Source organism: Mus musculus, chromosome 8 (genome assembly GCF_000001635.26).
Source record: "Mus musculus strain C57BL/6J chromosome 8, GRCm38.p6 C57BL/6J".
NCBI classification, from domain to species: Eukaryota; Metazoa; Chordata; class Mammalia; order Rodentia; family Muridae; genus Mus; species Mus musculus.
This window is the reverse complement of record NC_000074.6, coordinates 22371419-22398671: the sequence shown is the minus strand read 5'-3', so window position 1 is coordinate 22398671 and position 27253 is coordinate 22371419. Positions and strand designations below refer to the sequence as shown.

General features: G+C 46.1%; 1 protein-coding gene across 2 annotated transcripts; it reads left to right on the top strand.

The window, feature by feature from the left end:
- The first annotated feature begins 50 nt into the window (after positions 1 to 50).
- Positions 51 to 23122, top strand: Slc25a15 (solute carrier family 25 (mitochondrial carrier ornithine transporter), member 15). Of its 2 annotated transcripts, none has more exons than NM_181325.4 (7): positions 51 to 232; positions 2845 to 2959; positions 8600 to 8858; positions 15328 to 15465; positions 17665 to 17834; positions 19230 to 19388; positions 20691 to 23122. In NM_181325.4, exons 2-7 carry the CDS (start codon positions 2905 to 2907, stop codon positions 20813 to 20815), a joined length of 906 nt encoding a protein of 301 aa, NP_851842.1. In that variant the 5' UTR covers positions 51 to 232; positions 2845 to 2904; the 3' UTR covers positions 20816 to 23122. The 2 variants fall into 2 exon arrangements, with proteins under 2 accessions (NP_851842.1, NP_001345900.1); NM_001358971.1 differs by lacking the exon at positions 51 to 232 and adding an exon at positions 395 to 714.
- Positions 23123 to 27253: the final 4131 nt, after the last annotated feature.

The window sequence follows — 27253 nt, the reverse complement described above, 5'->3', positions numbered from 1 at the left end:
AGGGAGGGGCGGAGGGGGCCTCGCGTGGGGGAGGGCCGGTAGGGCGGGACTTCGAGAGGGCGGGCCCTCAGGAGGGCGTGGCCTCCGGAGGGAGGGCTGGTGGAGGGGGTCTCAGGAGGGAGGGCCCGAGGGCCGGACCCACAGGGCGACCTTAAAAATTGCCCGGGGGCCCGCGGCCGCCAGCGGAGCGCGCGGGCGGCAGAGGGCGAGCCGGACACAGCCAGGCGCGGCGGTGAGGCTGCGGGAGCGGGCGGGAGCGAGCGAGTGGGCGACCGGCCCGGCTGGGGAACGCGGCTGACAGTCCCCGCCCTGCCGCACACGTGCCGCGGCTCCGGGCGCGCGCACCGGGCTCGCTGCGGGGTCCCGGGAGACGCGGAGGTTCGGGCGGGCGGGCGCGGTGGCCAGTGTGCGCGCGCTGCGCGGAGCAGAGCAGAATCCGGGTCAGGCCGGGTGAAGCGCTCCGCAGCTGCGGCAGTAGTTGGCACCCCGGTTGTCCCGGGCTGGGCCCGAGGGGTTCGATTGATGGTGGTGGCAGGCAGGCGGCCTTCTGCAGCCCAGCTGCAGCTCCAGCTGCAGCTCCAGACGGGTCCCTCCTTAGCGAAAGGCAGCCTCACCTGCGCTGAGCACCCGGGAAGTTCTTTCTGGCACCCTAGGAACCAGTGGTTGTGTCGGCGGCGTTGTTTCTGGGACTGCTGGGTAGTTTGAAGGAAGAGGGTGAGACGCTCAAAGGATTCGGGGTTTCTACTCCAAATGGTACAGCAGGCTCCTAAATTAGTTTAAATCCGCGCAGACCGGTCTGGTTTTTGCAGGTCCTGCATATCCCCCAAGCCACAGGTGATACTCAGGTCCTTGTGCATTCTTTCTGGGTTCATCTGTTAGTAGCGTTTCTGTCTTCTATAATTTGACAGATACCCCTGAGAAGGGGGCTAAGTGTTAAGAGTACTTTCCTGGTATGCAGGAAGTTAGGTTTAATTCCCAGCACGGGAAAGCACTTAAAAAAATATATCTTTTTAAAATTGTAATTAACATCATTTCCTCCCTTCCCTTTTCTACGCCTAACCCCTTCGGTGTAACCATATCCCCTACCCCCTTTCAAATTCATGGCCTCTTTTTCTCAGGACATATAATGCTACTTGTCTCTATATGGTGGATAACCAACTGGGGACTGTACTCTGGGGAAGACTATGCCCCCATTCCCAGCTTTCCTTACTCGTTTGTAGTTCTTTGTCAAGGGTTGAGACCCCCTCCCCCGAGATTTCCTTATCCATGTTAGTGTGTCTATTGCTTTCATCCTCATGTAGGTCTTGTCCCCAAGTTGATGCGACTTCATGGCCTTTCTAACATTTCTAGGAGACTCAAGTTCACAGCAAACTTACTGTCCCTTTGGCTCTTGGAGGGGGGGGGGGGATTAAAGGTTAATTCTGCACATATTATTTCTCTAGGACTTGAAATGTTTTCATTTGGTGTATGTGAAAGGGTTGGATTTATAGTGACTGCCTAATTAGATACACTTTTCTATGCCTCCAAAGTTAGTAAAGAATAGTTCCTGAGGAAACAAATGAACACATTGAAGCTCCTCTGAGACCACTGTGGATACTCCCCACCACCTGGTTGGTCTTTTACTTTCCCTGCAAAAATGTAGGCACAGGTGTTTCTGTAATCACCAGGTTGCTAGTTTTAAAAGAAAGAAAGGTTCTTGGAATAAGGTCATTGACTTTTTTTTTTTTTAAATTCTGCCCTTATTTTCTGGACTTTTTGGATGGCTTTGGTATTTGAAAGAGTCCTGGCCTAATGCACCAGCCCCTTCATTGTGATGAGGAGTAAAATTGTTCTCTGTTACGTGTAAATTAATTCTGTATTTTGAGAGCATACAGAATAGTTTTGGATGATTGGTAACTTGGATCTTGTATGTTGAGTCATTCTCCTTTCTAGTTAATGTTAAATTCATTTCTCAGAAAGGTTTCTTTCTTTCTTTCTTTCTTTCTTTCTTTTTTTTTTTTTTGTCTAAAGGTAGAAGGAAACTTTGTTTCCCCAAAGCCTTTAAAAAAAACCCAAACATTTCAAGTCTTGCTGTAAAGAGAACAGCAGCAGTTTGACTCTTTGGGATATACCCCTGGGATTCTCATCAAGCAAAGTTGGAACCCAGAAGTCCAGATGTTGCACCAAAGTGTGGCTGGCTCACATGACCTGCCTTCCTTGGATTTACGCTCCGAGACTCTCTAGTCCCGCTTGAGGCCCGTTGAGTCAGAATCTGACTACACAGCAGTGTAGCAAATCTCCACATTTACTGCTGAGATGTGGCGGAGTGGAGGTGACAAGAACAGGGCCAGGGCCCTCTTGTGGGCCTCATGGCATTTATGGCCATCTGTATATGGTAATTTTACAACCCACCTTGTCTAGATGAAGACCTCCGGCTTAGGAGCTATGTGACTCAGTGGAGCTCCTAGGCTCTGATGCTGAGCAGCACAGGCTGCTGATGGTACTTAAGACTGAGCTTGGTAGACTGAACTTTCACCACAGGCCTCTGAAACTGTCTGCTGTGGTCTGGGCCAGTTGTGATTAATACCTGTCCCCGTATTAATTTGTGTAAATGAGGGAGGCCATAGCACTATGCTGTGTGATATTCTTTTATCCAGTATGATCTCTTGGATCAACAGATCACGTGGGGTCAGGGGACTACCATCCCTCACTCTGTCCTTATTTGGTGTTTGTTGCTGTGTTGATACATCAGGACTCCTTAGGAACCTACAGTCCCACTCCTGGAAGTTAAGTTCAGTAATGTAGCAGGCTTATAGAATGGGGGACTGAAGAGGCTGGCCTAACTGAACTTTTGCTTCTTTCCAGGGATATGTGGTACATTCCCTTCCCTCCAGAGAATCGCCTTCCACAGAAACCAGTAACGCCATGAAATCCAATCCAGCCATCCAAGCTGCCATCGACCTCACAGCAGGGGCTGCAGGTAAGGGGGTGGGGTGTTGAGGGGATATTCTTCTTCCTGTATCCCTGAAGTAGTTCCTCAGAGTGGCTTAGAAATACACTCTTTGTTACCCCACAGGTAATATCCTTTAACCTCAGAATGAATCGATATAACAGAAATGTGATTTTGTTCAGAGCACGTCAGCAAGTACGACCCAGTAGTGTTTAATTCTGTTAAAGCTTCACCAGTCAGCGTGAAGGATGGAAATGTCCTTAGGATTGCTAGAAAACATCTCAGTTCCAAAAATGAGCTCACTTGGCTACTGTCTGTCACATGCTGGGATACACAGGTGGCAGCCGTACGGTCTGAAGATCTTTGTAGTACACAATGCCAGCTACTGTTTTCATTTTTTTTTTTTTTTGCTTTTAAGATTTATTTTTGTTTTATTTACATGTACGTGTGTGTGTGTTTGTGTACGTTTGTGTGTGTGTGTATCTGCCACATGTGTGCAGGTGCCTGAGGTGGGTGGAAGGGGGGATATCAGATCCCCTGGAGCTGGAGTCATAGGTAATTGTGGGCCACCCATGTGGGTGCTGGGAACCAGAGCTGGTCCCTCTAGATGGTCAGCAAGCACTCTTCACTGCTGAGCCATTTACCCAGCTTCCTTGTTACTTGTTCTGTTCGTCCTTGTTACTGTTGCAGGCATTGGGAAAAGCTTAGTCTGGGACAAAAAGAGCTGCCATTTTTGTTTTCAGAGTTCTGTGTCATCTCAGAGGCAAAGGACCTTTGATCTGCCCTATTCCCCCCCCAAGCCCCTCCCCTCGTATTAATTCGTGTAAATGGGGGAGGCCATAGCACCACGTTGTGTGATGATCTTTTTATCCAGTATGACCTCTTGGATCAACACAGATCAAATGGGGTCAGGGGACTACCATTCCTTACTCTGTTCTTTTTCCACTTGTAAAAAAAATCCTGTACAGACAACAATCCCCTCTCTTGTTCCTCCCCCAGCTTTTCCACCCCCCTCCATGAACCAAAGGTCAACTAAAGTTGGCTCTAGAGGAAGGCTGATAAGGATCACCAGGCACCGGCACCTCTGCAGGTTAGAGACAAGGAGTGTCCCAGGCTGATAGGCAGGCCAGCAACTAGCAAGGTTGTACCCCAATGTGTTAGTTACTAACCGCTGTGGGTCTTCATGTCAGTCTCTCCTACTCTGTAGAAGGGAGGACAGGGTGATCCCGTGGACCCCATTCCCTCCCTATGGTCCTGATGCCGTACTGTGGAGGCTGCTGATTGTAAATGACAAAACACATCCACTAGGTCTGGCAAGGAGACAGCACTGTGGGTACGAACAGGTCTTGCTTCTGCAGTAAGAAGGTGTGTAGTCTTGAGAGATTCTCAAATGCCAGTGTTCTGTGCTCTTAAGGCAGTCTAAGAACAAGGCTTTATGATAATAATTTTTAAGAAGCTTGCCTCTTCCTGACTGCACATTTGAATATTTGAGAGGCACTAATGGTATAGTTTTTATGTAAATTATAACAATATTGTTGGGAGCCTTTTATAGAAGACATACTGGTGGGCTATTTCTTTTTAAAATGACAATAAGCTGTCTATATAGTGACATTAAATTGGTTCTGCTGCCTGCAGTTAGGGTCTGTCCTTGGGCTTGGAAAAAAAAGGCTGCCCCTAGAGACGCTGGGTTTTGTGATTTCTCAGCACAACTTTCTTGGCAGGGGTAGGGGGTTTGTTGGGGGGCTGGTCAAAGGAGGTGCTCACTAGTGACATAAGACTGAAGTCTATTGTTAGGTACCCCGAATTCAGTCAGGAAGGAGTGCTCTCACTTTTAAGAGTCCCAAAGTTTAGTGGAGAGGGGGCCTTACAGAAGTATGGCACTGCAGCGATGTTCACTATATATGTAGAAAACTTCCCAGTTCTTGGCTCCATGTTTTGGTGTCTCTTTGTTATAGCGTGCCTAGTAGGGCAGCAGCCTTCTCTGAGGTCAGAGGTAGTTTGGATCTTTGCTACTCTGACTCTCTGAACTGGCAACCTCCTAGGATTTTGTGCAGAGAGAGAAAGAACCCAGTGTTCCATGACCACCATCTCTCTCTCTCTCTCTCTCTCTCTCTCTCTCTCTCTCTCTCTCTCTCTCTCTCTCTCGTGCAAGAGATTTATCTGCAAGCACAGAGTCAGCTGTGGTCCAGGCTCATGACAGGAGGTAAATGTAAATATAAATATATTCTTCTTGTCTCCTTTTGACTTTAAGCAAAGCTACTCCCACCAGACAAGTTTCCCAACCGGCTCATTTCTGCTAAAGTGCCCAGAGTTGTCTTTGGTCTGACCTGCACTTACTGTGGGAGACTGTCCAGGAGAGGAGCTCTGGGCAGCCAGGATGGGGAGAAAGTAGGGTTAGGGCATTGGTTAGTTACTAAAGCAAGGCAGTGTGGAGCACAAAAGCTGAATCTTGGAAGTTTGGGTGATGACTTGGGTTGGATTAGTGTCTCCCTCACAGCAGGGAAAACACAGCCTCTGGCAGTTCTTTCAGTGTGTCTCATTAGCTGGCACACTGTCTGGGAAAGGAGGAAATGTGTGTGTGTGTGTGTGTGTGTGTGTGTGTGTGTGTGTGTATGCATGCCTGCATGTATGTATGTTTGGGACTCTCCTGCTTGTCTGACTGTAAGCTATCCCTTCCCTGATAACTAGCCTCAACACTGTGTGATTTACCGCTTGTGTATTGAAAACTGACAATCTGTGCATGACCCTGCTGGACAGACTCTTGTTGCTCTGATAAAACATCTAAAGAGATCTGCCAAAGGGAGGGAGGACTTATCTTTGGCTCCCAGTTTGAGGTTTCACTTCATCATGGTGGAAGGAGGTGGCATCCAGAAAGCACACACATATATTTATACACATGTACACATAGAAACATACATACATACACAAACATACATAGAAATATATATACAAAAATCACACACATGTCTATATACATGTACACATAGAAACATGCATACATTTATGCATACAAACATACCTACATACATATTTATGCATATACCCATACATTAATCCACATGTACACATAGATACATACATATATACATACACACACAAACATACATACAAACATACATACAGTAATCACACACTTATCTATACACATATACAAGTAGAAACATACATTCATGCATATATACATACAGAAAGCATACATATATCTATGCATATGTATACAAATGTACTACATACACACAAATGTACATACATACAGAAATCACACACATATACCCATATGCATGTACACATACAAATATTCATACATATATGTATACAAAGATACATATATACAAACATACAGAAAAAACATATATCCGTACACATGTACACATACATACATATAGCACACACATATATCCATATATATATACACACACACATACATATACACACACATACGACATACGTGTATGCATGTATCATACATACAGAGAGAGGAGAGAGAGAGAGGAGAGAGAGAGGAGAGAGAGAGGAGAGAGAGTGCGCGCGCCCAGAGACGTGGCTCTGCTCTGTTTTTGTCCTTTTTCTTTCCTCCTAACATGTTTGTTTTATCTGGACCCCAGCCTGTGGTGCTTCAGAGCGGGTCTTTCTCCTGTAGTGCTCTCTGGAAATTCACTCATACCCAGAGGTCTACTTTATTGGTCTTTTAGATGCTTTTCAAGGCAACCAAGCTGATGACACTCGGGATTATCTCCCATGGTGACTTTTAGTTAAACGGCACAATCTGGTCTTGGCACCTTCCCCCAAAGAGTGACTGAAGGGGACTGGCTGTGGTACCCCCTAAAGAAGACAGAAGCCTTTCGTCTGTCCTTTGAGGACAGTGATCAACTTCTCTGCAAGTGGAGAAACCTCCACTGTTCTTGCATTACTGACTTGCAAGCCTGAGAATTGGCGTGGCCCTGTGCTTGCCGGCTGAGGCTGGCGCCAGACGGAGCCCTGTGATGCACACTGCTGGGATGCAGCTCCACTCTCACGAGGCGATGAGGCACCTTCATTATATTCATAACGTGCATTAGCCTCTTGCCTTCTAGAACGGAGGCAGAACCATTACTCACATGCAGCAGATATGTCATAGTTACTGCTATCTACATCTCTGTGTAGTCAGGCTTCGAGAACTCCTCAGCTCAAATGTCAGTCAGTGTGCTCAACTACAGGCTTCATTCACTGCATCAAAAATGTGCACTCTGAAAGTCCCACAAGTCACATGGCCTTTTGGAATAATTAAATTATGTTGTTGTATTTGGGACCGTATAACCAGCCCAGCAGTATGCAGGAGAGAGCAGTTCTGATTATAGGAAAAGCATCTTAATTTGTTGTTGTTCCTTCTCTAGTCTCACTAAGTAGCCTAGGCTAGCCTAGAACTTTCAGTTCCTCTGTTTCTACCTCCTGAGTACCGGTATTGCAGGCATACACTGCTCACTCAGCTGTAACAGCTTAGTGAATCATATCCCAGTGTCATTTTGATTAACAGGTCAGGTCAGAGTCTTTGGAAATATCACCTTGCACAACAGTGAGTAAATGAATCGTCTCCGGTGCCTGCCACTTCTGTCTCCCACCACACGGGTGGAATGACTACATATAGTATCAGAGCTGTAAAATCTCATTTCTTAAACATTTTGTGTCAGCCTTCCATTTTGATGGTGGTTTTGTGGCCTCGACACAGAGCTGCGATGTTTCCTGACCTAAGCAGGGGTGTCTGAAGTGTGGGGCCTTGCAGGTCTCAGGAGGGAGGTAAATATTAACCACAGCCCAAAACTTTGTTCCTAGTCCAGGGTCTACAGATACTGTGGGGCAATCACAGCTTGCTGTGATCCTTATGTTCAGAATTCTCTCTGAAGTAATCTAATGTAATGTAGACTTAGGGCATTTGATATTCTTACGTTGTGGGAAAAAAAAATTACTTGGCAGACTTTGGCCCATTTATAATAAGCAAAGGTAATTGTAGTCTATTCCTAAGCACGTAGAAATCATTAATTGATAGGGTTAAAATTAAAATGCTTTTTTTTCAGGGTCACATGTTTTGCCCTCAGGAGATTAATTAGCAGGCTCTTGTCTGCCTTATCCGGCCGTTGACTCTGATGTTTTTCTGATCGTCGCCATACAGTAGGGCACTAGACTTGTCTCCATCACTACGTCACTGTCCCTTCTGCATGGCTTCTCGCTCATGTCTCTAGTGGCTGTTGTTTAGTAACCACTTGTGTGCCAGGTTTGTGTCAGGCCCAGTTTTTGCTAATCTTTTGTGAACACTGTGAGATGGCACAGATGACGAACAGAGAAGCTCAGAGGTGTATTTCCTATCTGTGGCGGCTCCCTCAAACCAGGTTCCAGCCCATCTCTCTCCACTACTCTCCAGTTCCACCATGGCTGGTCCCCAAATATAGGCTTTGTACAGGGCTTGGCATGTAGAACCAAAAACGTCTCTCTTGGTAAGCATGACTCTCTTTAGGATGGGTACTCTGGTGTTGGCCAGCATAGGTACCCACTAGAAGTTGTTTACTGAACTTGGCTAGAGATTTGGGACAAAGGCAGTCATTCGGAACTAAAGTACTGGTTAACCACGGACAGCAAGCTGCTCCCCTTCATGTCCGTGGCTGCAGACCATCCTAAAGACTCCTGTTGTACCTCTAGGGGGCACAGCATGCGTACTGACTGGGCAGCCCTTCGACACGATGAAGGTGAAGATGCAGACCTTTCCAGACCTCTACCGGGGCCTCACAGACTGCTGCCTCAAGACCTACTCCCAGGTGGGCTTCCGTGGCTTCTACAAGGGCACCAGCCCCGCCCTGATTGCCAATATAGCAGAGAACTCGGTGCTGTTCATGTGTTACGGCTTCTGCCAGCAGGTGGTCCGTAAAGTGGTTGGATTGGATCAGCAGGCAAAACTGAGGTGAGTCTGGACACGGCACTCATTCTTAAAATAAGAGAACGCTTGACTTCAACGACATTGACAGGAGAGAGGTTTCCTTCTCAAAACCATTCTGATGTCCTATCCTGTCTCCTGGTGCAAACCAGAGAAGGCCAAATGGATGGTGTTAAGAGTCCAGTGTGTGCTTTGGTTCCCCTGGGAAGATGCTTTTCACGTGAGCAGAAGTGCTGGGCTAAACGTGTAGAACGTGGGACTTAAGCTTTAGGTTTCCCTTTCATTCACAGAGAGCATTGAAAGAGATTACCTGTGCGATGTTAGACAAGAAACTTAGAGTTTAGGAAGCTACTGGTAGACCCCGCTTCCTTTGTTGACCTTTCCCTGTATACCAGCCCTCTGTTTGTGCCTGATCCCCTCTGCAGTACCTGCCATTCAAAGACCAGACAGCCTTCATAAGCTGTGGGGGTACTTAGTCATCCTTCCTTCAAATGCTGATTGATTTGGACTGATTTAAAATTAAATTGGGGGAGGGGCTTGGAAAAGCTTAATTACTAAAGTGATTGCAAGGTGTCCTAGTTAGGGTTTCCATTGCTGTGAGCAGACACCATGACCAAAGCAACGCTTACAAAGGACAACATTTAACTGAGGCTGACTTACAGGTTCAGAGGTTCAGTCCATTATCATCATGGTGAGAAGCCTGGCAGCATCCAGGTAGGCATGGGAGTGGAGAAGGAGCTTGGAGTTCTACATTTTGTTCCAAAGGGAACCAGGAGAAAACTGTTTCTCATATGGCTAGGAGGAGGGTCTCAAAGCCCATCCCCACAGTGACACACTTCCTCCAACAAGGCCATGCAGACTCTAACAAGGCTATACCTCCTAATAGTGCCACTTCCTGGGCCAAGCATATTTAAACCACCACACAAGGCGTAAGTTAGAACCCTGCTACCCACTTTGAAATCTGGAATTGGTGTATGCTTATAATCCCCGTGCAGGGAAGGAAGGCAGAGCTAGTCCCAGTGAGAGATCCTTTTTCAAATGACAGATGTATAGCTTCTAAGAAACCCATGTACATGCACACCTGCATACATATACACACACAGGCACAGGCATGTACATCTTGCATACATACACAAGCACACGCATGCACATCCTCCATACATACACAGGCACACACATGCACATCCTTACATTGGCAGGCTTGTTTGCTCTGTCAGTAGGAATTGGAACTTTTTAAAAAAAATTATTATTTATACAAGTACACCATTGCTATCTTCAGCCACACCAGAAGAGGGCATCAGATCCCATTACAGATGGTGTGAGGCACCATGTGGTTGCTGGGAATTGAACTCAGGACCTCTGGAAGAGCAGTCACTGTTCTTAACCGCTGAGCCATCTCTCCAGCCTGGAATTGGAACCTTTATTGCAGTCATAGGTTGCACACAACTAAAGTAGATAGCTTGTACGTGTACGTGTGCTCTGGAGCTATCTCCAAGATGCAGATGTGCCATTTTATAGGCATGAGTTTGATCGAGATGAGGAGAACTTGTGTTTGAAAACTGAGGACTGGGTAAGATAGCCCAAGGAGACCGTATAGAGCGGAGGAGGATGGAACGGAATCCTCTAGCCCTGCAGCTAAGAGAGAACAGGAAGCTGAGTCAAAGGAGATAGAAGCAGGCAGAGAGCTAAGAGATTAGCGTCCCTCAGGGGAGATCTGACTGAAGCAAAGCAGTAGGCAGCTGGCTTTGTCCAGCTGAAGCAGAGACGTCCATTCTTCAGGACATCTGGGTTCATCTTCTCAGCTTCTTTAGGGAAGGACAGTGAGGGAGAGGAGCCAAAGAGGCAGTGGGTACCTCGGTAAGGTTTTGGTAGACAACCCTGTCCTCTTTGGGACAGAATAACCCTCTTTGGCTGTAGGACAGAGATGCTGATGGGTGGAATCTCTTGGGGATCCGGCCCACGTGTCCCTCCTCATTTTCCCTGTTTCTTCGCCTAGGGACAGAGACTGGTGTGAGCACATTGCTTTGTCTTTGTGTCCTATTAGAGACATGGTCCCGCTGTGTAGCCTGGACTCTCCTGAAATTCACCATCATCCTGCCTCAGTGTCCCACATGGGACAATGGGCGTGCGTTACTGTGCTCGCTTAGCGCTTTCCTGGTGGTGCGCAATAGGACATTTAGAGTTGTGGTTCTGCACACCCTCTTTCCAAAAGCAAGAGGGTCACTGAGAAAGGGTTGGAAAAGTACCTTACTGTGCTTCTCATATGGATCTTTGAGTTCATTTATGTCATGTGATACCCTCAGTGTGCAGCTTTTTAGCCATACAAGTTCTTCAGTAAGGAAGTCAGCATAGTTAACTTGTTCTAAGCTCAGAGTCTTTCCTTTTCTGTCTTGGGAACAGTTTTGATTTCTACCTGCTGGGAGAATATAGCCTCTGGTCTGCTGTCCATTGGCATGTAAGCTGGCTTTGTCTTTACAATCCTTACTGTGATCATGGGGAGGTGACATCGCCTGTCTTTCAGACGGAGAAATTGTCACAGTTGCTGGATCAAGGACAGAGTCATCTGAGCCCGCTGTTCCCCTTTTGCCCCGTCCTCTGTTAGAGCAGCAAGGATACAGGTCAGATCTAGAAGGAGCATTTATCAAGAGTAGCAAAGGGAGATGGGGTTGGTAAGCATTTGCTATGGATTTCTGCAACCACAGCACAAACATTTGTATGTCCTGATTTGAACTTAATATGGCATGTGCTTTGACCTGGTTGAGTGAGATCTTGCACAGTAGAGACATTTAGGTCATGATTCTTGTTCACTGGATGACAAACGGGACATTCTCTCTCTCTCCTGTTTTCTTTTTTGATTATATTTTATCCTTTCCCATCCTCCCAGATCTTCCCACCTCCCTACCAACTTTATGGTCCTTTTTCCTCTTTAAAACAAACAAATGAAGAGAGTGAGAAGCACACACACACTCAAAAACATGAAAGTGGAAATCAAAATAAGCAGACCAACACAGCAGAAATATCCAGAGAGACAGAAACATCTGCAGCAGATTCTTAGGAAACCCCATCCCACACTGCATGCCCTTTCAATCCCAGTTGTACAACGGCATCTTACATGCAGAGCCGAAGGTCTGTCTGTGGGCCTTATTTTGTGCACTGGAAGATAAAAGTGTTTATGGGAAAGCCAGAGTCCATAGAAACAGTTGATTTGGCCTCTTCCTGTTCACGCTAAGATGCTCTGTGTCCATTCAGATTCTGGACTGATCCCAAACCCTGAAGTTGAGTCGACCTCCATGTTTATCGACTGATATCTTTTTTTCTAGCAAACTTGGCACATTCCAGGTAATGATGCTAATTGAGAGTTGCTTGTCAGCAGGTTGAGAGAGAGAGTCCCTGAGGAAGGCCAAGTATGGTCTGTAGGCTGGCCAAAAGACCATTTGAAGCCTTAGCTTTTAATAAATGTGCTAAGAAGTGCTGTGAAGGAGAGTACTAAGCGCTAAGGAGTGCTGTGAAGGAGAGTACTAAGCGCTAAGAAGTGCTGTGAAGGAGAGTACTAAGCACTAAAGAGTGCTGTGAAGGAGAGTACTAAGTGCTAAGGAGTGCTGTGAAGGAGAGTACTAAGCACTAAGGAGTGCTGTGAAGGAGAGTACTAAGCGCTAAGGAGTGCTGTGAAGGAGAGTACTAAGCGCTAAGGAGTGCTGTGAAGGAGAGTACTAAGTAGCACAGACACATGCTTCACATCATGGAAGCCTCTACACGAGGACATCCATCCGAATGCCTGTTTGACTCTCCTTGGTTCATGGCGGTAGACTTAATTCTCGAAGGTCAAAAGGAAGTCTACCCAGCAAACAGCCCTGACTCTGACAGCCCCATGGTGAGCCTGCTCTCCTGAGGCCTGGAATGTTAGAGAGACCAGCTCAGTATGTGGACAGCAGCTGGTGGCTTGACTCACAGAGGTGAGACTCCCGGAAAATCAAGGCCAGTGTTGGAAGCAAGAAAAGCAAGTTTAGCTCACAGTAGTCTGTGGGGTACAAGAGCTTGGGGCTGACATCTGCTTGGGTCTTCAAGGGTGTCTTCCGGCTATGTGACAGCATTGCCAATGGAATCATGGCGGGGCTGTGTGAGGAGAGATCACCAGATATTCCAAGGAGCTCTGCTCTGGTGGGAATTAACCGCAGTCCCGTGAGAACTATATTAGTCCCCTCTAAGGATAGCAGAGCCCTAAGCCCCACCTCCTTTTAATTGAAAGTTTTCTTGTACAGGGTGTTTTGATCATGTTTTCCCACCCTCCTAATTCTTCCCAGATCCTTCTTAACCCTCTACGCACCTAATTTTATATTCATTTTCTCTTCCTCTCTCCTCTCTTTAAAACAAAATAAGACAAACACCCCCCCACCCATGAACGTCAAAATAAACAAGCAAAAGATCAATGAGGCAAACAGAGCAAAACGAAGTCTACAGAAATGCCGTTTAGTTCACTCTGTGTTGCCTAACTACAACAGGGAAGGATGGTGAATATACCCGGGGACACGCCACTGGAGAATTTGTCCTTTGCTGCCAGGTGTCAGAGGGTGATAGCTTCTTGGTGCTGGGACCTGATCTGGCTTGAACCTGTGCAAGTCTCATGCATGCTGCCATAGTCTCTGAGGTTACAATTCATCAGTTCTCCTGGGTTTGCAAGGCACAGCTTCCTTGGAGCCTTCCATCCCCTCTGGCTCTTACTGTCTTGCCACCTCCCCTTTCACGAAGATGTCTTGAGGGGAGGGGTTTGATAGAGACATCGAATTTAGGATTAAGTGCTCCAAATTTCTATGCATTGTCTTTCCACTCCAAGCAGCTTCCCTGAGGAGGGCCGAGTGAGTTCTGATCTATGAGGATTGTAGCCTGTCACTGGGAATGGTTTGATTGCAATGTAGGTTTCCCTCCCCCTAAGCCAATGGAGGCGGGAATATCCAGGGCACAGGTCATTGGCTGAAAGCTAAGATAGTGAGCTGCCTCATTATCATGGGGAGGCACCCCAGGGATCTCAGGTGGGTAATGTGGGGACTGGCATCCCACAGAAAAGAGGAAGCCCTGCTCACAAAGGGAGTCTACCTTTTTGTACCAAGCTTGGGGCTGTCTGGTAGCGGCAGTGTTTGACCTTAGCAGCAGGATTTCCCGACAGCTGGTTATTTCCTTAACATCTATGCCGATATTGCCCCTGTCTGTCTGTCTGGTAGGTGTCTCACTGTGGTAGGTCTCAGGGTTTGTAGCTGGGAGATTTCGATGACTGAGTTTCTCCTTTAGTAGTTTGCAAAGTATCGTTTAGTACCACGAATGCCAATCAAGAGAGCTGAAGCTGCTGCTGAGGCACCAGCTTGACTTCTTTGTTTGATGACATACTAAGTGTCATCTTCAGCAACCATCAGGTTCTGGATCGTAATCGATAGCATTGGCAATGGCTTGTCACGTTTAGGTGTTTACATGGGTAGGCCCCACCTCTTAAAGGATCCATCACCTCAACCAGCAGACACCAGGGACCAAGCTTCCACCATAGAAACTGTTGGGTAGCATATGCAAGCCATGCCAAATCCTATCCGAGGTCATAACTGAACTGGGAAATCTTTGTGATCACAAAAAACGTAGACTTTTTATCTGTGGTGGTTATTGACATATCTGGTTATTCCAGGCTGGATTTAGGCCCAAAGGAATATTGCCACAGATAAACAGAGGTGTGCATAGAATATATTTGGGGTGGTAGGGCTGTAGGTGCTTTCCTTCTCTCTCCTATGGTCCCTCCTCATTGTTTTCTTTATGTGACTTAGCTTGGGCTACTAAACAAAACACCATCCATTAGGAAGCTTAAACAAACAAAGTTCTGAAGGCTGCAAAGTCAAAGCCAGCAGGCTCAATTCCTACTGTCATGCCCTCAGTCGTGGCTTGTCACTGTATCCCCACTTGGCAGAGAGAACAAGATTCTAGGCTACTGAACTCAAGATGAAGGCCTCATCCTCGGGAACTCAGCTGTTCCTAACTGCCTCTTAAGAACCCATGCTTGCCGGGTGGTGGTGGTGGCACACCCTTTCAATCCCAGCACTCAGGAGACACAAGCAGTGTGGGTCTGTGTAAATTGGAGGACAGCCTGGTTTACAAAGTTCTAGGACAGCCAAGGCTAGACCAAGAAATCCTGTCACATATTCCTCCCATCCCCTACAAGCAACCTTGCTTTAAATACTATCACACTCTAGTACTCAGTATAGGAATTGGGGGTGGGACATAAGCACAAATGTGGCAGTCAGGCAGATCTGGGTTTGATGCCTGACATACAGCTTTGTAGACATGTGACCTCTAAGTGCCATTCCTCATATGGAACCGGGATACTGCTGTCTGCCTCAGGGTCTTGGGATTCCTAGACGGGATAGCATACCTAGATTCCCTTCTCACATCCCCGTGGTGTCTCCGGTATGCTGAGAGCCGAAGGGGCGGGTAAGCCGATGGTGAGCCTTCTCTGTCTTTTCAGTGACCTTCAGAATGCAGCTGCTGGTTCCTTTGCCTCCGCCTTTGCCGCGCTGGTTCTCTGCCCCACGGAGCTTGTGAAATGCCGGCTGCAGACCATGTATGAAATGGAGACATCAGGAAAGATAGCGGCCAGTCAGAAGTAAGTGCTGTCCATTCATAGATGTTAAGTCCTTCATCTCCGGGTACCGTGTTTTTTTATCTTATATTGTTAAAAGTAAGTAAGTGTAGAAACAGCTTTCTCTATTCTAAAATACGGCGGCAGGGGACACTTTTATGAAAAGACTGTTTGTGTGTGGACTCCCCCTGGAGGGCGTCTTAGGCAGTTATATAATAGTGCAGAAATGCAGACAGCAAGGAGCTGAATTACCCACTTTGTCCTCCCCTCCTGAGTGTATAAGGCATGGCTTTATTTGGGAGACAGCTTTGAACTGGATCTGAGAGAAAAGGTAAGTGTGGCTGTAGATTCTGAGGTGAGTGTTTGATGCCCTTCCTCTAATTCCACATGAATATTCGCCACAATCTGGTGCCAATCTTACCCTTGCCAAACCTTCACGTGTGTTTGCTAAGGGTTCAGGTTCTGAAAGTATTCATCAACACCTTGTGAGTAGATCTGGTGTCTGTGCTCAGAGCACTGCTCAGCATAGACTCGAAAGCACCTGCCCATTACCATGAGGATATATATGCCACACGACGTCTCTAGAATAGAAAAACTATCACTGGTGTTAATCACAAATCTTGCCTATTTATTTTGACGTATCGGGTTGAAGATTGGGTGAAGGGTGTCGCTGCTGCCCCAGGTCTGTACATCTTCTGTGAAGTGGTCCACAAATTGACCACTGTCACTGGTTCCCTCTGTGCTAGTCACAGGCGGAGAGTCTCCCTGCAATGTTTTAAAGAGCCATTTCTGAGCTAGAACCTCCTCCCTATGGGGCTGTGAATACATTCAGCTCACAGTCTAACGGATGCAACTCTGTAGCCAATGCCTAGAGTAAGAAGTAGAACTTTAACACCTCCCCCCACCCCAGGCCTGGATGCAGGCTCACTGGCAGCTGTATTGAGCTGGATTCACTTAGTATGCTTACACTGAGGTGGGGGCACGGTTGCAGGGGCATGGCTGTGGCTGCCGTACAGAGCTCTCCGAAGGGGGTGGTCCTTATTGCCTTTGCCATTCCAGGACATGAGGCTTCATCTCTCCTGCTACCCAAGAACAGAGGGAGTGCTCATATGGAGCATGCGGCTTTCTGCTTGCTCTCCATGTGGGTACAACGTACTACACAGCACACTGTGGTGATGTGGACTCAGGCTGCCTGGTACTGAAGCTGCTCCAGGAGCAGGGCTTCTCTGTAAAAGGGAGTTTCTCGGCAGTCACCCCTTCCCCCTCCTGCTTGAGAGACTCAGTTCTGGGTATTCCTGGGATCCCAAGGGCTATGACTTGACCCTGAAAGTTTCTTGTCTTGCCTTCAAGTAACTCACTCACTCTCTCTTTCTCTCTCTCCCTGTGTAGGTAGGTAGGTAGGTAAATAGATCGATCGATCGATCAATCGATAGATAGTGTGATGGTCACTGTTGAGTGTCAACTTGACAGAATCTAGAATCACCGAGGAGGTAAGGACACATCTGTGAGGGATTATCTTTATTTAACCCGAGGTAGGAAGACTCACCTAAAGAGTAGGTGGTACCCTTACTTGCACCTGTGTCCTAGACTGCATAAAAGGACAGAGTCCACTTTGCACCACCAGTGGTCACTGACCCTGGCTTTCTGACTGCAGACAATGTGTGACCAACTGCTCCATATTCCTGCTGCCCTCACTGTGGACTGTATCCCTCTGAACTGTGAGCCAGAATTTAAGCCCTTTCTCCCTTAAGTTTGCATCTTGTCAGATATTTTGTAACAAGTAACTAGTACACTTTAGGTTAGGAGATCAGCCTCCCGGGCATTAGGAAGATACTGGGCAAATATTGCATGGTTTATCTACTGCCAGACTTGAATGGCTCTTTATTTTAATTCCTTATTACTTACATCTCAGTCAATGTGACTGAAGAGAAATGTATACCGGGTTACCAGGCTGGATTAGGCCTGAGTAAGTGAGCAGCTGGTTTGTTGAACAAAAGTACCAAGAAGTCTAACAGGTGTCCTTTGAAGAAAAGGCGGGTCTCAGGAAAGCCACCCACACGGCTACGGCAAAGTTGGCTGCATGAGTCATCCTGGATACAAAAATCTCATCGCATGCACACACATTCTCCCGCCTGCTCTGAGCGTGCCTCCTGCTTTGTCTTCATCGCATGCACACACATTCTCCCGCCTGCTCTGAGCGTGCCTCCTGCTTTGTCTCCCCAGTACAGTTTGGTCAGTTGTGAAGGAGATCTTTAGGAAGGACGGCCCCTTGGGCTTCTACCATGGGCTCTCAAGCACTTTACTTCGAGAAGTACCAGGCTACTTCTTCTTCTTTGGTGGCTATGAACTGAGCAGGTCATTCTTCGCATCAGGGAGATCAAAAGACGAACTAGGTAAGTGTATTCACGTTGACGACATAGGGTTCAGTGGTCTCTGCCTCCTGGGGTTGCTCGCTTCCGTAGGTGGTGCTCACTCCTTTTTGGGGAGTTTCTGGGTGCCCCAGAGTGAACTGGGGAGTTTCTGGGTGCCCCATAGTGAACTGGTGGCAGGTGTTGGCTCCCACCATCTCCTGAGGGAGACTTCTGAAGATGAACCCTGAAGCCTTGTGTCCCAAACCTCTTCTCTGGCATTAACACTGTTACTGTGGTCCCTCCCCCTTCTGGGTGGTAGTAACCTCTCGGGGTCCATTTTAGAGGAAGAAATAAAGAGAGATTATTTTCCCGATGGAGAAATCAGCTATCAATAATCTCACTGTTTTAAAAACTTGATTTGAAAGATTGGCTTAATCTTTAAATGAGGTCATTGCAGTTACATCTCAGTAAGATTATCTACCGAGTTCTATTCCTGACGTCATGTCACAAACAAGTTCCCTTCTCAGACTTCTTTTAAAATTCACCATCCATTAAATAAATACTTACCGAGAGATCTCAGTGTTCCTTACGCTCAGGCATTTAACTGACAGGATTTCCCAAGATGCTGTGGTGGGCTATCCTGCGTATGCAAGGTGTTCAGTGGCATTCCTGGCCATTTCTCCACTACATGTGGCAACCCCTCTCCAGAGAGAAATCAAAACAAGCAAACAACGTAGCTTCAGAAATTGTCAGTGTTCCCTGGGGAGACACAACTAGCCTTACCCGAGGAAAAAAAGGACATTCAAGACTAAACAGAAAAACAACTCCCAAAACGACAAGAGGAGGAGGCATCTAGCATTTATGAGACTAGTATTTGATACACTGGTTGGACAGCTTAAAGGACATTTCTGCTGTTAAACTGTATGCCTCACTGTTAAGTCTTCACTCACAGTTGTGTCTCTACCTTAAGAACCTTAGCTCTGAGGGTAAGGCCAACAGGTGATGAAGGGGATTGATCAGTGTCCATCATTGTCACAGAGACAAACATCCCCAGTTGTACCTGTTCAATGAAGTACATTTTAAAAACCTGCTAAAAAATTGTGTTTTTTAGGGAGCAGCACAAAGTTTTGTTTTGGTTATAGTAGAGAGAGATTTGGGGCTATTGGGAGTTAAACTTGAGGAAGACCTGACTGTATTTCAGTGGCTTGTTTCTGCATCCCTGTGATGTGAGACCTGTTGGTTGTAGGTGGGCCAACCCCAACTGGAGGACAAGGTTGGGGTGGGGGGCACAATACTCAACTGAGTGAGCAGCTGGTTTTGCTGAGGCCCAGGGAGACTACGGCTTCTGAGACAGAAGTTGTGCTCCTTTTAAGTGTTACGTGTACTTCTGGAAATACCACCTAAAACAAAGGACCACTGGCTGCTCTCCCTCTCTAGGTCCTGTGCCATTGATGCTGAGTGGTGGATTTGGTGGGATTTGCCTGTGGCTTGCTGTGTATCCGGTGGATTGTATCAAATCTAGAATTCAAGTTCTTTCTATGACTGGAAAGCAGACAGGACTCGTCAGGACCTTCCTGAGTATCGTAAAGAATGAAGGTGAGTCTGATGTGTGCAGAGATGAGTGTGTTCACAGTGACCTGGGTTAGTCCGCCCTGTGACCTCCTCTTTCCTTCCTGCCTGCCTGCCTGCCTCCTGCCTTTTTCTTAGTACTGTGTTCATGTGTCCACCTTCTATCTCCAAACCTTTTGCTTTAGCTTTTATTTTCATTATTCTCAAAAATGTTTAAAATTTTTTTTCTAACTTTTGGGCCATGTATCTGGCAGGATTCTTTGTGTTCTAAATACCTTGGTGGGGGGGGGGCATTTTAAGATGCAGACTTTGTTAGTGTTAGAGGGAAGGATGCTTTGAAGCCAGCAGCATCACCTCATTTACATAGACTAAACATGCACAGCCCTGACCGGATCACCAAGGCTTTTAAAGACCTCAATGAGTGTATTACATTCCTATTTCATTGCAAAGAATGTAATAGAGCATCTTTAGCAATAACATTTCTGAGATGAGAAATGGTCTAAGCAGTTTTTAACGTGAATCAGTTTTTAGAGTTATGCAGGAGGATGCAGACTTTTAAAGTCATGTTTATATGACATCAACTTTGTGCAACCAAAGACCTGATCTGTCTTTCTGGCATCCACCATTTAGATATCTTAAAACTAGGGTTATGGGAAGATTTGAAGAAAAGAAAGAGATATGAAATGATATATTGGAACCTGAAGATATAATTATACTGTAATCTTGAAAATGAAATAATTTAAAAGAAGTAGATGACGTATATGGTCAAAACATCATTATCTGAAAAACAGCAAAAAAAAAATAATGCCTTGGCTTAAGAACCTGTGCGTTGGTTTAAAGAGAGGGAGAACACAGCGACAGAGAGACACGGAGACATGCTTAAACTCATGTCCCAAATCAAATGCAGGAACCTTGTATATTACCACTACTCCCAATTGTCATCTCCACTTTTGCCTGGCTCACCCTAGTTCAGTCTCCCTCATGACCACGCTGAGCAGACTAATACTAGAAACACACTTCGGGTTCTCTTGCTAGTCGCTTGGCTCCTCAGTGGCCTCCACCTGGCCATGTTAGGCCTTTGCTTTGCCATGTCTATACTGCAGGAGTCCTGCAGGCTTAGAAATCGATTTGTTATTTAAGTACCAAAGAGCTTTCTGTAGTCTGTTGAGGGGAACGTAAACTAGTCCTTTTATCTCGTGGGTTCTGGTGCTGTTGTCTGAATTTGTGGGCGCAGTCTCTTCTGTGTACGTGTACGTGTGTGTGTGTGTGTGTGTGTGTCCCTGTGCCAGAATGCTGTCACGATTTTTCGATCGCCCTTTTGCCTTCCAGGAATAACAGCCTTGTATTCTGGACTGAAACCCACCATGATCCGCGCATTCCCTGCCAACGGGGCACTGTTTTTGGCCTATGAGTACAGCAGGAAGTTGATGATGAACCAATTGGAAGCATGGTGAAGTGTCCTGGTGTGCCTGGATTCAAGGCAGGCGTTTAGTGACTGGTCAACTCAGGGTTTCAGGGAGTACAAGAACAATGTAGAATTATGTGATTCACTGGAACTTTGAACTTGTCTTCCCTTCTTCTATTCAAAGTCTTGGATTTTTTGTGGACGGTCCTCCATTCTACACAGTATAATTTCTGCCTGTTATTGAACCCAAACAGAAAAGTCCACCCTTGGTAGAGTGAGTATACAGGGGAACTGGTGGCCTTATACACTAGCCTTATGCACCAGCCTCGTGCAGACTGCCTTCATTTCAGGACAAATTCAGTGGAAGTCAGTGGTACACATGCAATTATGATGGCCCTGTCACCACAGGAAAACAAGACTTTGTTCTGGGTTTAATTATAAATGGTGACCAATTTTTAGGTAGATGGTTGTAGATGATTGCTTATAAATGATCCTAGTTAGAAGGCTGTTGCTAAAAGCTGCTGAGCCTGTGCACTAAGAGGCTAACTTTTTTTTTTTTTTTAAACTTTTTGTGGTATATTAAAGCTAAAATATCCCTCTATATTTTTAGGAAAACCTATATGCATAGTTGTGTGGCTTCTACGTTCTTGATGAAGTTTCAGGGTGGACATCCTGGATTTTTCTCATGACGTTTATTCCCTCACAGTGCAGTTCATCTTCTAGGTGGGCTTCTCATTCTACCCTCTGGTACTGGGAGGTGTGGCCAGAGCGTTAGACCTCTGGGGGGCAGCAGAGGACACACCGCCTCCTCACTCAGAGCTTCCTCCCTCTGTGCTGCTCCTGAAAGACAGGGACTGCCCTGCCCTGCTCTCTTGAAAACCAACAGAGGTTCTTGCCTGCTCTCAGCAGGAATCCAGGGTGCACCTTTGGTACTGGATCTGAGGCCACTCTGAGCCCACTGTGTCTCACCAATCAGACGCCCTTTCAGGAAGCAGAAAGGAAGTCTGGGCTCCCCGCTTTGATCACAGGGTTCTACTAATGGAGACATCCGAAGGAGCCCGTTAACTGGGTACCCTTTCTGAAGCTCACTTTTGGGTCCATGATTCCTTGATCTGCTTCTGTATTTGGAGCTGGCAGTTTATGAATTTCAATGACTGTAGATGATATATAACTTTGGAAAGCATTGTGACATAATAAAGGTATTTTTATTAAATTAGGGTAGTATGTATGTAGCAACCAAAAAACTGGACCCCACATTTTTCTTCTTTGGCTGTGGGGTCTTCTCGCCATAGAGATCAGGCACATTGTCTGTACTGCTCCAAGACCAGGGGGATGGTAGTGGGCGCTGTTCCCACTCTGCCTGTAAGGCTGAAGGAGGTAGGTTGACCTTACCACAGTGTCAGGAGTACAAGGGTCAGGAAAGCAAAGTATTTCCAAAAGCGGGGTGGGGAGGGACACCCGTCAGCATTCCTGGAGAAAATTCGGCATTCATGAGAAAACTGTCTTTCTACTCCAGTGCTCTCAGTGACCAATGGCTACTGAGTGCTGCTTCATCTGAACTGATCTGAATTGAGGCAAATGTAGGGTTGGCTTCCTGCAGGAAGACTGTTCAAAGCCAAGCTCTTTCCCTTCTAGGTGCCTGGGTCTAGTGCACATTAGTCTTGTTGGCAGCGTGTCTCCTCAGTCTGGCTATTGTGATCTTTCCCATAGAAAGAGTCAGGAACGAGGGGAAGGGAAAGATAGAGGCCTAAGGTGAAATTTTAAAAAACTCAATCTGTTGGTTTGATTTGTGGTTTCATGTTTGGGTGCAATTGTTCTTGAGACAAAAGTAGAACTTTGAAATACTTTATTTAAAGAAACGAGTGCTCTGTCATTATTAAATAAACCTAATGTAAGTCTATGAAGAGTTTCACTTAAATACATTTATATAAAGAGCCAATGTTAAAGAGTTATGGATAATAATTCTTCAAGGTGGTGGTTGTATTGGAACAAGTGTTCTTTCTGTCAGCTAGATTCCTGGTATAAAATAATTTGACTGCAGGGAAGTTGACAGAAAGCATTACTTCTGTATGCTACAACCCTTTAAAATTGTGCTCTGCCTCCACCCATGTGGTGGTTTGAATGAAAATGTGGCCATAGTCTCATATTTGGATGTTTAATCACTAGGGAATGGACCTGTTTGATAGGATTAGAAGGATTGGAGGCGAGGCCTATTGGAGGAAGTGCCATACTGTGGATGGCCTTTGCCTAGTCTCTCAACCCCAGAGTTTTCATGCCTGAGTGCTCCCTGCTGGATAATGGAGTAACCCTCTGAAACTGTAAGCAAGCTCCTGATTAAATGCTTTCATTTCTAAGACTTGCTCTGGTCGTAGTGTCTGTACATAGCAAAAGAATGGTGACTAAGACAGCCTGTATTCATTTATTTATTGTACATGTTTGGTGAATGTGTGAGTGTGTGTGAGCGCGCATTCACCCATGCATGAGTGTGTGGCAGCCAGAGGTTGCCTGTTTTCTTCTACCAATTCTTTACCTTATATTTTCAAGTAATTTATAGAATTTGAGATTATTATATAATTATTGTTTTCCCCTTTCCCCCTTCTAAACATTTACTCCCACCTTGCTCTCTCATTCAAATTCATGGCCTCTTTTCTCTTTGTTGTAACACATACATATACATACATACACACATGCACACATACACATATAAATACATATAACACACATATACTTGCATACACACACACACACACTCACACCATGTACACACATGCAGCATATACCTATCTTGCTCCTGCTTTTTAAGATTAATTTATTTATTATATGTAAGTACACTGTAGCTGTCTTCAGACACTCCAGAAGAGGGAGTCAGATCTCATTACGGATGGTTGTGAGCAATCATGTGGTTACTGGGATTTGAACTCTGGACCTTCAGAAGAGCAGTCGGGTGCTCTTACCCACTGAGCCATCTCACCAGCCCTCCTGCTCAGTTTCTGTAATGTTACTTGTGTGTGTGTTTTCAGCACTGACCATTTGGTGTTGGAAAACCTATTGGTGTGCTCTTCCCTGGAGAAGGCTCCCTGCTCTCAGCACTCCTGAGTTGCCTGTAGTTCTTGGTCTAGGAATGAGGCCTGGTGAGCTTTCTTATTTTGATATAGTATCTATTGGTGTTGTCTTGTTCAGATCTTACTTAGGCAGCCATGTTACTGAGGCTTCATGGGTGTAGTTGCTGTGTGTATGTGCCTTTAGGAGACACAATCTCATAGAAAATTTCGTGATCCTTTGGTTCTTACAATGTCCCCACCCCCTCTTCTACAATGAAATCTGAGCCACAGAAGCAGGAGCTGTGTTGTAGTTGTATCCGTTGAGACAGGGCTCTGCAACTCTGTAGTGTGATCGGTTATGGTCGTCTGTAATGGTCTCTGTCTGTTGCACAGAGAAGTTTCCATGGTGAGGACTGCACTTCCCTGTGTATGACGATAGATGCTTAGAATGCAGTTAGATTATGCTGGTTTAGTAACCACTGTAGGTCTTCCTCCAAGGCGACTGGCTTCAGTGTAGCATGGTAACCCTCACAGAGCACTGGGGTACACACACTTTGGTGGTAGTCGACAGCTCTTAAATTGGAGGGATACCTTGCCTGGTGCTGGAAACCTGACCAACTGCCTGTGGCTATTGAAGTCTGCCTTTGTTTTGTTTTGTTTTGTTTTGTTTTGTTTTAGAAAGGGGGGTCTCACTGGGTCTGGAGCTGGCTGAGTGGACTGGCAAACCAGTGAACCCCTGAGATCTACCTGTCTTTGGTCCCCCAGTGCTAGGGTTACAGAGGAGTGCTGTACCCAGCTTTTGTACAGGTGCTAAGATCTTCCCTCCTTCCCTGTCCCTGCTCAGCCCCCCTTCCTCAGCCCCCCTCCCCACTCACTGTATCTACTTTTTTAGAAATAAGTAAAGCGCATGCTATTCAGTTTTTAGAAATAAGTAAAGCGCATGCTATTCAGTTTAGGAAGGTGATTGTTTTTCTTGATGGGTTTTCGAGACTGGGTCTCACTCTGTAGCTCAGGCTAGCCTAGCATTTGCCCTGAAGCACAGAATGGCCTTGAACTGAAGGCGGCCTTCTCTCCTCGACCTCCCACATGCTGATTGCACGTGTGTAACTCTAAGCCCCAAACGCTTCTGCTCCAGACCCTTTGCAGTTGAGCTAATTCCATGCCAGGTTGGTAAATTCTGTCTAGGACATGTAGCATCACTCAGCTGTCTTGTGAGATGAGTTTCTCAGTTTGTTCTAAGAACTCATCACTTGGGTGTCTAGGACAGCAAAACAGCAAACGGCCTAAACAAGTTTCTTAATGTGAACAAAACTGGAATAACATGGACACCTTTAACTGTTAGAGATTTTGATGAATCTGGAATGGTGAGAGCGAAACCTCAACATGAACCTCTTTTCAAAGAACACTTTTGTTTGTTGGGTTGACTTTTTGAGACTGGGTCTATGTGTGTAGCCCTGGCTGACCTTAGAACTCACTGTGTAGACCAGGATGTCCCCGAACTCATACAAAATCTGCCTGCCTCTGCCTCCTGAGTGCTGGGATTAAAGGTGTACCACCATTGCCACGCTGCAATCTGTCCTTGTTGCCAGTATGACAAGCTACAAGGCTAACCCGCTGTGGAATCTGCCCGTGGATTGTGCTGCTTGCACATCACAGGAAGTAGTGTGCAGCCTGTCCTGCCCTAGCGCATGTTTCCATAACTGGAATTATGGGAGATAGTAACAATAATGTGGAAAGTGTTTTTCCTTGGGGGAGGACAGGACCAGGACCTGTGGGGATGTTTAGAGGATGGCAAGAAAGGTGACAAAAACTTCTGACAGTTCTCTCAGACTGACTGCTGCTTTCCCATTCCCAGGGAGACGCAGAGCTTCAGTCACTTCCAAGGCAACCACAGCCCTTATTTATCTTCTTTTCCCTTCAAAACAAAATATACAGTTTCATCTTCCAGACTTCTGAGCTGCTAACCCAGTGTCCAAGTCTAACTAACGTGTACTGACCATGCAGAGTTGCTTGGTTGCAGTAATCTGCCCCAAACCCCTTTCATTTTCACAAACTATTGTCTTTAGAGCTATTTCTACAGAATGCAGGGTGTTTCAGGCCTTACACAGCCATGCCTTGCATAGTGTTATTTCTACCAATGAGGGCAGCATATATATGGTCCTTGTAGGTTTATATTGTTCTGTAGCTGTCATTGCTTTGTGGAGAGTCACTCTATGGTCTTTGCATAATGATAGACTCATTTATTGACAGTTCTTAGATGGTTTCGTTGATGTGACCACAGAGAGCCTTACTAGTTGCTACCGTTCATTTCCAGATGAATTCACCTTGGCCCGAATTGTTGACATCCTTACTAATAAAAAGAAAAATCCAAATCAAGTTTATTTTAGTGAAGCCAAAAATGGCATTTTTGTTTTTTCAAGGACCATCATGGCTTTGAGATCCTGTGTCCACAAGGGGATTTGGGATGGAGCAGTACTTGATACCAAACAGAAAATGCATCCCAAGTGGACACAAGGGTAACCAGTGCTCAAAGGCACCTTTCCTCAGGTGCTCGGTTTAGGAGAGCAGAAGCAATGCACTTTAATACATGTAGGTCACTCAGCTTCCTTCAGCTTCACTTAATGTTACACACAAGTGGGAATCACCCAGGGTTTCAATTTTCATGTTTACTCTGGTCTTCATCCTTTCTGTGTGTGTAATAAAGGGAGTTTGTCTCATAAGCCACCTGTGCACTGCCAGAGAAAGGGAAGTGAGCTAGCAGTGAGGGCCCAGTGTGTGTGTGTGCTTTCCTTCTCTGGATTTAGAACCTTGGTTTTGCTTGGCTGGGGAGATGGCTCACTGGGTAAAGGTGCTTGCTGTTGAGCCTGAGGATCTGAGTTCGATCTCCGAGCCCATCTGATGGAGGGAGAGTACAGTCTCCCACAGTTCTCCTCTGCTGGCTACATACGCACCACGGCACGTGCACACCCATGCACAAGCACATACAGGCACAAGTATGCAGCTAAAATACATATCGAAGCAAAGCAAAACTTCAGCCTTGCTGCCAATCAGATATATCTGAACAATCTGTGAATCAATTAGAAGCAAATCACAAACTTAAAGCAGAATAAATACTTGTTCAGAAACACGTAAGTACCTGTGTTTTGTGGGAACGCAATTTTTGTATAGCTCAATTATTTTGACAGAAAAGATCTGTTATTTCAAAGTTCTTCAAAATGATACCTAGTACTCCCATGTACTGTATGTTCCAAAGAGTACAAAGACAACCAGGCATGGCGGGGCATGCCTATGATCCAGGATTCAGGCAGGTAGATTTCTGTGAGTTCAGACTAGCTTACATAGTGAATTCCAGGCCAGCAAAGGCTAAATAGTGCAACCCTCTCTCAAAAAGAGAAGGAGACTGTATTGTATATGCCTTCAAAAGAAAAAAAAATGACAGTTGACAT

Bases quoted from the DNA above. Each gene is read 5' to 3' on its own strand.
- Slc25a15 (NM_181325.4), top strand. From the start codon at position 2,905: ATGAAATCCAATCCAGCCATCCAAGCTGCCATCGACCTCACAGCAGGG. The intron at 2,960-8,599 runs GTAAGGGGGTGG...TTGTACCTCTAG, and splicing joins CCTCACAGCAGGGGCTGCAG to GGGGCACAGCATGCGTACTG. The intron at 19,389-20,690 runs GTGAGTCTGATG...TTTGCCTTCCAG, and splicing joins GAGTATCGTAAAGAATGAAG to GAATAACAGCCTTGTATTCT.